We start from the raw sequence: 13,403 nt of genomic DNA, 5'->3' as shown, positions 1-13,403 counted from the left end.
CACCTGGGCTGTAATTACTTACCATGAGTCTTCCATTTAAAAGGCTTTTGCTGTTTGATTGTAAAAGTGTAGGATCTTAAAACTGAAACTTTATTTACCCACAACAACAACATCACAAGCTTTAGTTCCAGTCGTTTGGGGACACATTGAAGTCTTCTGCAGACAAGTTATGATTTGAATGGTTCCCACTACTTAATAATTAGGAATAAAAGTGAAGTTAAAAAACAGAAGACATTAAAGGTCACATATTATTCTCCTCAGAGATCCCCAAAACATGTCTGTGAAGTTTCTTGTTGTAAATCCACTCTGATCCTGTATTTGATCATACCTATAAACCCCTTTATTTCAGTCCTGCTCAGAACAGGACGTTTCTGTGTTTCTAAGGCATCGCAGTCGTACGTCTCAACCAACCCTTTGAAGTTGTATTCTTTTCTATCATCATTTATCACTTGGGAATGGTGTTGTTCTCTTTGATGTTTAACAAAGTAAATATAAACCAAATGTGATTCAATTACCTCCAGGTCGAAAGGTGTTTTCTATGGAGCCCCTGAAGTGCCAAAAAGTAAACAAAAAATAAATATATATATATATATATTATGAATACAATATAATTAACTTGTGCGCACACATTATTATTATTATTTTTTTATTTTTTGGGACTTCAGGGACTCCATAGTTTTCCCCAGACATTAGGAATTCAAACTGATTGCACTTTGACCTTTTAAAAAAAAAAAGTCATTAGTTCATCATTAACTTATACATAACGGTAAGTAATGGCTAAAACTGTTCTTTGATAGGTCATGGTGACCTTCACCACCAAAATCAAATCAGTTAAACCTTTGTAATCCAGGTGAACATTTGTGCCACATTTTAAGACATTCGAGACATTCGAGGCGTTCCTGAAATGCTGTCTTCATAAGAATGAAATTGAAGCACAGATTAACAACCCATTAGGACAATGCCTGCGGCTAGGCAGACATGAAATTACTTACCATCAATAGAATAAGATCAATTAGAATAAAGTATCGCTGACACCTTTTTGGTGAGGAAAAAAAGATTTCTCTTTGATGATTCTAACATGGGAAATCAGATGAGTTAGTCTCAGTGATTATCATCACTGTAGATACATTTGGGAATAAAGTTGGAAAAAGTGTGACCAGTGACCACTCAAGATATCATTTCATGGTGCATGAATTAGTGTAACTCACTTCAATCTAGCAAATGTTTGTCACTAATGCAATCATAATACATGAGCCTCATGAAATATTTCAAATACAGGACAAAGAGAGAAGCCATTTTTTTTCTTGAATCCAAATATTTAATAGGTACATATCAAGTATTATTATGACATGTATAAAATTTCAGATCACAATATGAAGCAATGACACTCCTCAGACTGGGCATATGCTGCAAATGTTTGAGGGTGCCACATAAAAATGACTAATGATTAAAATAGAAGAGAAGCAACTAAAATGGTAGAAAAATGGTGTATGAACATAGATAGTAGTAAGCATACTAGAGAAAATTAAATGCGACTTTTCAAACTTTTTTCTTCAATAAGAGTGCAATAAAAGTAAAAAAAAAAAAAACAACAAAAAAAAACAACATAGCACTGAAGCCAAGCGTCCACAAGACGTCTAAAAAGGTGTTAGTACTGTAGGTTCACGGAGGGCGGGAGACAGCGCAGAGAGAGAGAGAGAGAGAGAGAGAGAGAGAGGAGAGGGTCACAGCAGAGAAAGAAACCAGAGCTATTAGCTTGCCAGTCAATGCAGGCATTGAGCAACAGTGGAAGGAATGCACATCACATTTAGCTTTAAAGACCATAGTAGCATTTGTACTTGCATGTTGTAGAGTGAGGAATAAAAATAAACAAAACCTGAATGATTGAGCAGAAACAAGGACATCACCACAAACAAACAGCCGGCCAATGAGAGGGGAGGAAGTGTGTGTATCACTGAATGTCAACTGAGCAGTAAGAAAGGGATGTGTACTGCAGCGTGTTACCTCAGATCAGTTCTAAACGAAACACGGCTACTCCTCGAAGACTGATGCAGGTGAACGCTTTAACGCCAATGAACGAGAGGAGGCACTACATTTCCCCACAAACCACCTCAAGAGTTAGAACTACTGCAGACATCCTAACTGGTGTTCAAAAATAATCTGAAAGGATTAAAGCTATCGAATAGGATCAGATCTTGAAAATGGGTTGTTTGAAGGGTGAAAAAAAGGAACTACAAAATCTATTTAGATCAGGTAACCCAATCTTGTTTTTCATTAGGATAAAACCTCCACTTTGGATAAAACCCCAGTTTGTGTTGGTCCAAACTTTTAAGTAGAACTGGGATACATTTGATCCCACAAATCAGGATTATCCTGATCTCAGCAGAGGGCTGGATAACAGAGTGAGGTAAACCTTTATATGTGATCGAACAATACAGTCTTTTGTAAAGTAGACATTAGTTTTTAAAAATAAAGGATTTTATCTCCATAAAAGAATTCACAGAAAAGCTGTTAATATTAAACATAGAAAAACTTCATTTTAAGCAAACAACTTTCAATTTCTGTGGATTTTGGCGCCTCCTGTGGACAAACTATGTAATATGAATTCCCATTTAGAGAACTGGTAATCCCGATTAGGTAATGCTTAAAAAGTCTGCATCTGGATGAAAATCATCCAGTCCAGTTTTTTATTCAAAAACATCTACGTTTGATGGATTCCCTGATCCTGGATTGAAAAAAGAGGCTTTCCAAGTCTAGATCTTTTCATCCAGATTAAATCTTTTGAACACCAGAGTATAAGTGATCAGACCAGTTTGATTGAGTTCCTATTACACCTACCAACCCTGCACATGTTTAAGTACCATATCAGTGCTAAAACAGATGATTATCTGGGTCATCAATTGAGGAAAATCAACATGGCTATGGATGTATGATATAATATTATGATGGTATGTCATAGCTCTCATGAAAAGATGCACCAACGGGTGAAAACAAAACATTATTTTGTTTTCTTGTTTTGTATTCAAATCAGATCTGCAGACCTTGTTGTCTCAAACTGAGTGAGTGATGAATGACATATGAAACCTCTCCTCTTTGTCTAACTATAGTCACCTTCTCTTTATCCGTTTTAATGAACTACGCTGTGCAGCAGATCCAAAATACATTTTCCCGTGTTCTTTCATTTCACTCCTCAAATTTGACTTCAGTGCTGTGTTTAAGAGCTGACTGCGAGGTGCAGTGTGGGGGAAAAAAAATCTAATCTTAACTTAAACCTACTCACATTTTCTTGAAAAACAACATTGAAAAGCTTAGTTGTGATACAAACAAATTATATGTTATGCTTTCCCAGTAGTGTAAACATAACTGATCTTCAATCAGCCAAACTTAAGCTTTAAGTACTTGTCTCATTTAAGAAACAAAACTTTCTCCCCCATTTAAAAGATTTTCTTAAATGACAAATATCATCGAAAAACATGCAACTGCCTGAAAAGAAACAAAAAAACGGTAACGAGTATTTTTATACCAACTTCTGATTAAACAGAATGAGTAAACAACGTTAGTTAACTCAGCAGGCGTTTGATGCAAACTTTCATTACTTTAACATTTTTGGACTGTCAGTTTAACAAAGGCACTCCACCGTCTGGTTCTATGGATCTTAACCAGTGACAAAATAATTCACAACAGTATCAGACTGCTCCCACAGTGCATTTCTATCTCACTCATACTCTGTACAATGGGGAACACTGCATTCTTTGTGATTTCTTCTGGCTCCTAACGTTGTGAATTAACAAAAATCACAACAATCACAAAGCTCAGTCAGGGAACAGAAATAGGCTCAACCATGACAAACTGAGATGGATGTGTCTCAGTTTTCTGTTTCACATCTTCCCTGGCAGTGCAATCACTCACCTGACTACCTTTTTTGAAATGATGCAGAAACAGATCGTGCCGCTCTCCAGTAAACATTGTACTAAATCAACCTGAAGGAACAACAGCAGATTAATATCTGCTGAGCACAATAGATGCAAACCATCTTTGTGTGAAGTCCTACTTGATTGTGGTTGCTTGGAAACACCAGGGACAACCACTGTGTGCGCCTTTTATGCAAATATTGCACCTCACTTTCTAACCACTTCAGAGCATTCAAACCTATTACAACATTACAGTACTTCTCTGGTACATACAGTACATAGAAAGAGAACAGAAGTACATATTACGGTACAGTTCAGTCTCGGTCATCTGCCTGAAAAAGTGAAACTGTGAATGAGAAAATACACAATAGTTTATGAACATGAATATTCCATGATGATTTCAGTCATGTTAGAGGCTTTCTAAGCCCTAAGTGGCTTACTGCTATATCTAACGAGTAGATAAGCGATTACTTTTAAGCCGGATTTCTCACGAGAAATAACTTCTATCTGAAGTGCATACTTCATGCATCATTTGTAAGTTATGTTTAGATGTGTCTCTGTAACATTGTTGTTTACATTGTTACGTTGCTCTTTTGTTGAACCCAGGAACTCTTCAAAGAGGACACACCTGCCAATTTGAATTTGCTACTCTTATTAGCAAAATGCATTAAAATAACAACATTACAAATTAAATAAGTAGCTGGCAGAATGCGAGCATATGTTCCTGATTAATGGACAAAATCAATCTGCTGCTTGTTACCAATAAAGTGCTTAACGGAAGAAAGGTTGTTGTGCTTCTTTTCCAAATTGAGTTTGTCTTAACAGAATACTTGCATGGTTACATCTGCGTCACATGTCCTACTTGTTTTGATTCAATGTTGTACATGCAGTGTTGTCTCCTTGGTGTGTTTTGTGTCACCTTGTGTAACTGCCATTCCTGCTGTGCTTTAATCCCCTACTCAAACTAGCTCTGTGATTTGCCTGCTAAATGAAACACTAAGAAGCAGTTCAGCGTGTATGGTACACATGTGTTCAGGTTGGCAGGAGACTAAAGACTAATAGTGAAGTCAACTTCTAATTACTGAACTACACAGTGGCAGGAGCAACAACATAAAAAACAGAGCTTAAATCTGGAGGTGGCTGGTGGGTCATAAAACGGGCACCTTGTGAGCGGTTGTGTGTCAGGAGAAGGAAGGTTAAAAAGTGTCCTTTGTAAATTTCAGGCTGGTGATGTTAATGGAGACGGTCCAAGTTCAACAAGATGAGGTCAGTCCCTACTGAGGTGGTTTGTGTATGAATGATTGTATACATAGAAATGGCTGTATATGCAATATACATTTTCCCGTGGTTAAGTACAGTATGTGTGCGCAATGCGTTTTAAAGTGGAGCTCTAGGTACTTGCGTGGGTGCACAAAATGGATGTGCGTGTCTGTACGTTTTTCTACTCGTAAGTGTGTTTTTGGTCCTCATCGGCCCTTGGTGTATCCGGGAAAAAACTGGTCGAGCAGCATCTGGAGCGTGACGTTTTGGATCATGATGTAGTCTTTGCCCAAGTCGTGACGGCACGCCGGGCAGGTGTACACCTGGGCTCGGAAGGACCGCTGGAGACAACTCTGAGGAGAGAGGAGGGGCAGAAGGAGGAGGAGGAGTCGTTTCAAAATACAAGGACATGAGTTCAGCGCAGTCTCAGTAGTTAGATGTAGTACATGCACATGGTACCTTGCAAACATTGTGTGAGCAGGCGGTGGTGATGGGTTGGAAAGCCAGCTCTTGGCAGCACACGCACATGAAGATCTGCTCCATCTTGCTCAGGAAATTCTTTATATGTGACAACGAAACATATTAAAGGAATCATTTCAGGTAGAAGATGAAAACGGAAGGATTGGAGGAAAAACATCACATCATTATCCCTTTAAGATATGTGTTGGCAATACTGCTATTTTAAATTTCATAAAGATTACATCGAGCTCTGCTGAAAAAGAAAGGGTGAAATATACTGCAAGTCCGAACATGAAAATGTCATGTCAGCAGTTTTCGGCTGGGGTTTGGTGAGTTTAACTATAAGAGGCTGTGCTTCCCGTGCATGGTGTTCAGGAGGGTGATATGTTTGACTGTACGTACCGGCCCCTCTTTAATGTGTCCCATGGCTTCATCCCAGAGTTTCTTGTTGGCCGTGTCCTCGTGGATCAACTGCTTCTGCTGCTCTGACAGCTGGAACGTCTCTTCTATCTTCACCCGCTTGGAGGGAGGCTCTGCTGCTGGTGACGGATCTGTTAAAGACATGCAAATGAGACAACAACAACAACAAAAAAAACAAGCTCAACTTGGAGAATAAAAGACAACCGAGGAAATTTAAAATGAGCTTTTCTCATTTATAGTACTGCATGCTCAAGGAAAAGATTCTGGTGCAGTTTATAGGAAACCAATGTTCAATATTTTAAAGCTATGTTTGGAGAAGTTTCCTGCTCACTCTGTCCTCTTCTCACAACACCGTTTCTGGCCTGCTCTGAGCTCCATCTGTAAAAGCACCCACCGCTGTCCCTGCTTGTCTTTTGCTCTCCATTACTCTGCGGCTCTTCGTCATCTATGGGAGCCATTGGCAGGTCGTCCTCCTCGTCCTCGTCATTCTCCTCCTTCTCTTTGATCTTGCGCTGTCTCCGTTGCCTCCCCCTCCCGAGATGGTGCTTACTCCGGCCTCCACGACCCGGTCTGGCACAGGCCTCCTTTTTCGTCTTGTTGGCCATGGCCTCCACGTAACCTGGTGGGTACTGTTGAGACACGGGGAGAGACATGGGCATTAAGTGGACCGTTTAGATAGATAGAAGATAATAGGTTCGATTCTGTTTAGAGATTCTGTCTTTTTTTTTTTTTTTTACTATATTTAACTGGGTATTGATATACTTCTTTTTTTTTAGTTTATAAGCATTGGTTGATATTTTTGGTGTCTATGAAGTGAAAAACTACATTTTCTGACCTGAACAGAAAGGCCCAGTTTGTTGATCCTCTCCAATCCTTCAGGTGTCCATGGTGCTGGTTCCATATCGTCCCGTCTAAGCAGGTACCGCCACACAAGGTAACCACACTTTCCAATCTCTGGCCAATACTTTACAACCTAAAATGCACAAACAAACAACAATAATAGTAACATGCATCGACTTTAGAGCTATTTGAGAGTTGTACATTTTATTTTTGTTATATTCAGAGGGCAACATAACCAAGGAGTGAACCCTGAAGGTGGAAGCTTTTTTCTTACTAGCAATTCTTATTGAACAAATTAGGGACCATGTTTGGTTCCAGCATCCAGGTCTCCACAATTCAACCATGAATAAGGATTATGTGCTTTGCTCAGCGGCACTAAAGCTGTCATAAGGTCTTTAGTCCCGATTGTTTATTCTCTAATCACGATGCTTTTCTACATTTTGACCCTACTGTACTGGCTCATATTTGTAAGAACGTCTTTGTATTCTAAGCAGCTACACATCAATACAGTTGCCCTGTTTAAGACTATTACAACGGAGCGCGTCTGTACCTTGTAAATACCATCGTAGCGGTTTCCCTCCTCAGGAGCATATTTGCTTATGCGTCGACCTTTGGAACTGCGCACCACTCTGACCGGCTTTCCTGCCCGCCAGTTTCTTGACTCTGCACCGTCTTTGTCATTCAGAGGTGCATCACAGTTTAAGGCCAATGCCCTGTGAGGAGTTAGGATCAACAGTTATTCTTAGAAGAAACATCAAATCAGTATTTTTCCGTTCAGGCTGAACTATAACAACCAGATACGTCAGCTTTCACGTCAAACTTCTTGTAACTTGGAGGTTAAAAGTAAAATGTTAAAATGTTCCCTGCAAAGAAACAAACAAACGCCTACACAAAAAGCATCAAACATGAGGTGCTGGATAGGCTAGCTGTTAAGTCGCGTGCCCAAAGTACAGAGACTATGGTCCTCGAAGCAGGTGGCCCAGTATCAACTCTGACCCTTTGCAATTTACCACATCATTACCCACTCTCTCATCCGTGTTTCAGACTATATCCACTATCTTCCTCTACAATAAAGGGATGAATGCCCCAACATAATCTTTAAAAAGCGGCAACATAGAGGGTTGTCTTTAAGTAACATACCTGTTCATGTGTGTGAGGGTCTGGTCGAAAGAGTGCTCTCCAATCCGTTTGTTTCCTGAGAGGTCGCGACCCCCGCTGCCTGTGTATGTGAACTCATCTCCCCGGTCCTACAGGCAAATCATGAGAAGCATTAAGGAGTGATTAACATACTTAATATGATATTTCCTACACGACTCAGTGAACTATCTGCCAAAACACAATAACACATTATCCACTTTAAAAAGGTTAATAAGGACATTGAAAAAGACAAACAACCTACCACTTCATCCTCGAAGCCCCCAGCCAACACCAACGAATAGGAGCCATCGTTACTGCGCCCATGGATACCGCCGACATGCGGCCTGTGAACACCTGCCTCACTCACCTGAAGTGTGAAAAAGTTGTGCAGAGGAAAAGCGCAGATGATATGGGAAGTTAGATGTTGGATTCTGGGCTACAGAAAGATATGGCAATGCAAACCACGATAAAATGACATTAACATGTAAAGTATACGAGACAGTGGAGACTTAACTAACTGACATGCATGTACTTTATATGTATATCAAGGTTTGATGCCTTTGAAACAGCTAACCTGAACTCTGAATTTCCAGGTGGTTCCAACAGGGACACCAGGTATTGGTCCGTAGTGATTTGAGGGAACAATTGTGCACTCCTTTGTGCGCCCCACACAGGCCATACCCTGCAATCACAGCAAGAATAATAACATTTAAGCTGCATACACAAAAATACCATTCAATATCAAGATGAGTTCCAAGACCTCACCTGAGGTTGCATCTTGCTAAAGTTTATGATAAATATAAAAGGACAATTATTCAGAGACAACCAGCTTTGCCTTCAGGAGCTGCATGCCATTTCAAAACATAGAGGACGAACAAAGTATTTTTTTTTTTTTTTTAAGGGGTTATACAATTGAGATAATTTGAAAGGCGAGTATAAATCCTGTGTGACTCAGAGCACTTCAATTTGCCTGAAAAACACACGAGGAAGACTGTTTTCAATTAGCCCACAGAGAAAGGGAGCATTCTGGTAAAGAAACGAGTTATTTTCCATCGGCAGTTCCAGGAAAGTGGCTAAGTCATGCTTAATGGCATTGTTCACATTACACCATGGAGCAGAGCAACAGACAGGCAGCCAGAGCGGGGATGGAAAGGAGCCACACACTATCTCAAAGTGTTGCCACGAGGAAGACTGAGGAAAAGATTTAACAGTATGCTTCCAACAGATGCTATTAGGACAAACGATTTAAAATGCATGTAGGTGGGTCTTGTTTTGTTTCTCAGCAGCTAGCAGGAGACTTGCTAGTTACTACTTTTCACTTTTTGCCAAGAAAATAATCTGAATGAAATTTTCACCGAGCAGGAAAAAGTGATGTTGTGATTTTTCAAGAAGAGCAACATGAAGTAGACATGAATTATTGTTTACCGGATCAAACACTTCTGATCTGATCATTTGATTTAAGAAAAAAAGCTGATGTAATTCTCTAATTTTTTAATTGAAATACAATTCTTATAAAACAAAAACACAATTTATCTCTGATCAAGCACAACACAACACCAACAGAGGAAATATCAAACGCAAAAAAGAATAACACAGAAGGACTTTGACCATTCTTTAATAAGTGAAATGACTTCAATGCATGTGTGATTCATGGATACTGACCTGAATGAATCAATATAATAAAAAAGAACTTTGAGTTGCTCAGTTTTAGTTAACGAGATATAGAGTGACTAACAATAATTTGAAGTAACTATGTGGGTCGCTGCTGACATAGTGGTAAGTGCACGCAGCCCATGTACAAAGACTATAGTCCTCCAAGCGGGCTGCCCAGGTCCGAATCCTACCTGTGGCTCCTTTCCCGCACTATCTACATCTCTACCATACCAGATCTAAATAAAGATTAAGATTGAAAAAGCAGTATATTTATACACTTAAAGGTCAGTGTATTTCTTCTCTTAGGTAAATTTGAACTATTTTGACTACATAACGTGTTACACATGTCCTCCATGGCATACAAATCTTAATTGTATTAATTAGAATATCAAAGTGTTTTTTTTTTTTTAAATTATCAGGCAGACTTTTGGAAAACAATCTAAAAAAATGTGTACTGAACATTCAGCCCTTTTTTTGCTCCTTCTAGATCATTTAAGAAAGAAGGTTCTCCTCAGGATAACTAACATAACAAGTCTTTTGGAGCAGCTGCCAGTCCGCCATGTTTGCGTGTGTGTACCTGTGGGTGGCCCTTGACTCTCACCTTTCCCCAGTCCCTTTGACTCTCAGTTGTTGCTGAAGGCATCTTTGCTTTCTTCTTACTGGCTTTGAGCTTCTCTCCAGCCTTTACGACCTCACTGGTGTCGTTCTTACAGGTGGGGCAGTACCTGGCAGGAGGAGAGCAAACTGTTTTTATAGATGTGAGAGTTTGTCACGATTTGCAACAAGGCTCAAAATAAAATAAAGATGCACTGGCCATGTTTTGGAAAACACAAGTAATGCAAGCATAAGAAGAAATGTACACAAGAAGCCACGGGGCAAAGACACTGACATTTTTTTGGAAGAAAATGATGAAAACATTAACATTAAGACAACATTTACATTTTAAAGTAAACCAGACACAATCTTCCGAATTTGACAATTTCAAATTTAACATGAAACTTACATTTTCTTTTTTTTCTGTTTAAATTTAATCAAGCAATGCATTCACAACACAATAACAGGAGGGTGGGATCTCCCTTTATGAAAAGAAAAATCACACTTTTTATTTCTTTTTTTAACAGAGAGAGTCGCTGCATCAGATAACCTCACACCTGGGAGTGTATATTGAAATAATGGATTTTAACCTCAATCACCACTTAATTACTTCTTCAATACACTTCAGCTAACACCGAACACCATTCATCGACCTTGGTAAATTGCATGTGAAGCGCAGGATGATGTTGCGCCCGATTGCTTAGCTACACTCTGCCTCACCAGTCCTCGTCATCTGGGATGGTGGACAGCGGCGGGTTGAGGCAGTAGATGTGGAACGCCATGTTGCACTCGTCACAAAGAAGCTGCATGTGAGCGTCCTGCTTCCCCCCGCACACACAGCAGGAGCAGAAGCGGCACTCTGCGTCGGGGTCGGCCTTGCAGTGCTTACACTCGGGCCCGCTCTTCCCTGGAACCAAGAGTAAGAAGAAAAAGTTGATACACATGGACATATACTGTAAGATGATTTTATGGTATGGGCGCAGGTAAATAAATCTTTAAACGGAAAAGCAGGTTTGGCCAGTATTTGTAATGCTTGTATAAGAGTGTTTGCCTACGTTTAAATTGTCCATCTGTAGCTGAGAGTGCACGAGCTCCTGGCTTCTCCACCTGGTAGATTTCATCCAGAAACTGGACTTTACAATCCCCGATTACATCGCCTGGACCCCTGGAGGGAAGACGAGAGAAGCAATTGGAAAAAGATTGAGTGAGAAAGATGAAACCTGACATGAACTCAGATGATGTGTGATTGAGTACACAACAGAGACACAGGAGGAATCAACACAGATTAAGTTCCATTGGCATCTTGGTAAGAAAGAAAACAAACAAAGAAGGTTGGCTTGGACAATCTCCTCACCCCAAGAGGATCTTGACTCGCAGCTCCTTGTTTGTGCGGGACGTTTGGTTGACGATCTGAACCTCTGCGTCGAACCAGAACCCCCTCTCGTCTGGCGTTTCCATGTTGTAGTTAACCATCACTTGCATGCCCACCTGGAGCTGGTCCCACCGCAGAAGGGTTCTGGCACGTGGCCGGACATGCATCGGTCTCATCTCCACCACGCCGTTCTCTGGGTAACTGGGGTAGAAAGAAGAGCAGAGAAAAGAACAGAGGTTAAGTTGTGGGATCTATTTATGGCTGCTGTCTTGACACTGTTGTCTTTAATATTTCAAAGCAGTCCTTTGGAATTTATTGAATAGGCTAAGAGATCAATGCATTAACCTGGAGTGCTACATTTATAAGCAATATAAGCCTCTCTGTACAGAGGGGGGAAACACTATTATACAAGTGGATGTAGCACACTAAGCCATCACCATAACAAACCAGGGGCTTTTGAGTTTGACAGAAAAACTCAAATCTGTTTAAGTTCTGCCCAGAACCACAGCATGTAATGTTGCTGTGACCTATAAACCTATAACAAATTATTCAAATGTGAAGTCAGCCATCTGATCTCCCATTAGTTCCTGTGTAGAGTACTGTGCAAACAAAATGTGATTATCCTCACAAAATGCAGCTCCTTTCAGTACATCAACTAGATGGGCAAACAAGGTTCAGCACAGGTTAACCTCAAGAGAAAGGAAGGCTTTGTGCATAAAGGTCGACTAAAAGAAGCCAGAGACTTTATAACTAATAAATATGTGTATATACTGCCAATAAATATGGGTATATTTAAATATTTACCATGAGACAATTGCATACAACAGCTCTACGATTGCGTTTCTAGGGGGAACGATTAAGGTGGTTCTCTTCTACTATGGCCTCCCTCCACCTTCCTGTTAAAAAGTTAAAGATAGAGTCAGTAGCTTCTTCCTAAAAAAATAAAAATGATAGACTTAGACAAAAGTAATGCCAATAAATCATCACTTATGGTGGTGACTGTGTCTACAGAGACGCTGTCCTCTGCCTGTGTTTTGATGTTTTGCTTTGTTTTGGTTGACACGGGACGTTTCTGGGTGGGGGTAGCTGGTGTGTTTCTCTCAGCCAATGACAGCGCACAGGTGTGTCAAGGAGTGAATATAAAACAGTTATTGGATGCAATTCAAACTGGTGGTTTGACGGATGTTGATGTCCTGGCAAAGAAGAGAAAATAAAATCACATTGAGGCGAAACACAAAGGGGATAAAGCTCATTCCAAAACGAGGGTAAATCTTGTGTAAGCTTTCACCTGCAGACGCGGAGTTGGCCTGCTTTTCTGTTGAGCTGGCAGGTGCCAAACAATGGAAGTAATCTAGTGCTAGTGTGCGGTAGCTTGCAGTGTAGCTACAAGCAGTTAATGTACGTCATGCAGTGAGTGTGTGCTGCTTGGGGTGATCAGCCCTGTTTGAATGTTGTGTTTACAAGCTGTAATGAACAATGCTACTGACTCTACCTTTAAGTAAGGCATTACCTCACTCCTCCAAGAATCACCACCTTAATGTGGTGGAGGAGTTTGCGTGTCCCGGTGAACCCGGGAGCTGTATTGTCAGGGGCACTAGCCCCTGGTAGGGTCTCCCAAGGCAAAGTGGTCCCAGGAGAGGGGCCAGACTAAGAGCGGTTAGAGCTCGAAGGCGAACATCTGGTGGCCGGGCTTCCCTCCATGGGGCCCGGTCGGGCTCAGCCTGAAACAACCACATGGAGCCGCCGCCCTGTAGGCC

The 13,403-nt window shown here is 40.6% G+C and overlaps 1 protein-coding gene across 2 annotated transcripts in view; it reads right to left on the bottom strand.

Moving 5' to 3' along the window:
• Nucleotides 1–1,295: 1,295 nt before the first annotated feature.
• Nucleotides 1,296–13,403, bottom strand: part of LOC132992636 (E3 ubiquitin-protein ligase UHRF2-like) — a 33,348-nt gene continuing 21,240 nt past the window's right edge. Inside the window, exons 4-16 of one of the 2 annotated variants that reach the window (XM_061062070.1) lie at nucleotides 11,629–11,847; nucleotides 11,330–11,439; nucleotides 10,995–11,181; nucleotides 10,282–10,405; nucleotides 8,602–8,709; nucleotides 8,290–8,394; nucleotides 8,031–8,137; nucleotides 7,441–7,603; nucleotides 6,886–7,023; nucleotides 6,382–6,679; nucleotides 6,033–6,181; nucleotides 5,631–5,729; nucleotides 1,296–5,524 (exon numbers count right to left, since the gene is read on the bottom strand). In XM_061062070.1, the coding sequence (XP_060918053.1) occupies nucleotides 5,378–5,524; nucleotides 5,631–5,729; nucleotides 6,033–6,181; nucleotides 6,382–6,679; nucleotides 6,886–7,023; nucleotides 7,441–7,603; nucleotides 8,031–8,137; nucleotides 8,290–8,394; nucleotides 8,602–8,709; nucleotides 10,282–10,405; nucleotides 10,995–11,181; nucleotides 11,330–11,439; nucleotides 11,629–11,847 (1,954 nt within the window). In that variant the 3' untranslated portion in view covers nucleotides 1,296–5,377. The remainder of the gene's footprint in view (nucleotides 5,525–5,630; nucleotides 5,730–6,032; nucleotides 6,182–6,381; nucleotides 6,680–6,885; nucleotides 7,024–7,440; nucleotides 7,604–8,030; nucleotides 8,138–8,289; nucleotides 8,395–8,601; nucleotides 8,710–10,281; nucleotides 10,406–10,994; nucleotides 11,182–11,329; nucleotides 11,440–11,628; nucleotides 11,848–13,403) is intronic. The other variant, XM_061062071.1, reaches the window with a different exon arrangement.

This window comes from Labrus mixtus, chromosome 17, assembly GCF_963584025.1.
Source record: "Labrus mixtus chromosome 17, fLabMix1.1, whole genome shotgun sequence".
In the NCBI taxonomy this organism is placed as follows: domain Eukaryota; kingdom Metazoa; phylum Chordata; class Actinopteri; order Labriformes; family Labridae; genus Labrus; species Labrus mixtus.
The sequence above is the reverse complement of the archived record's forward strand: the minus strand, read 5'-3'. Positions and strand labels throughout refer to the sequence as shown.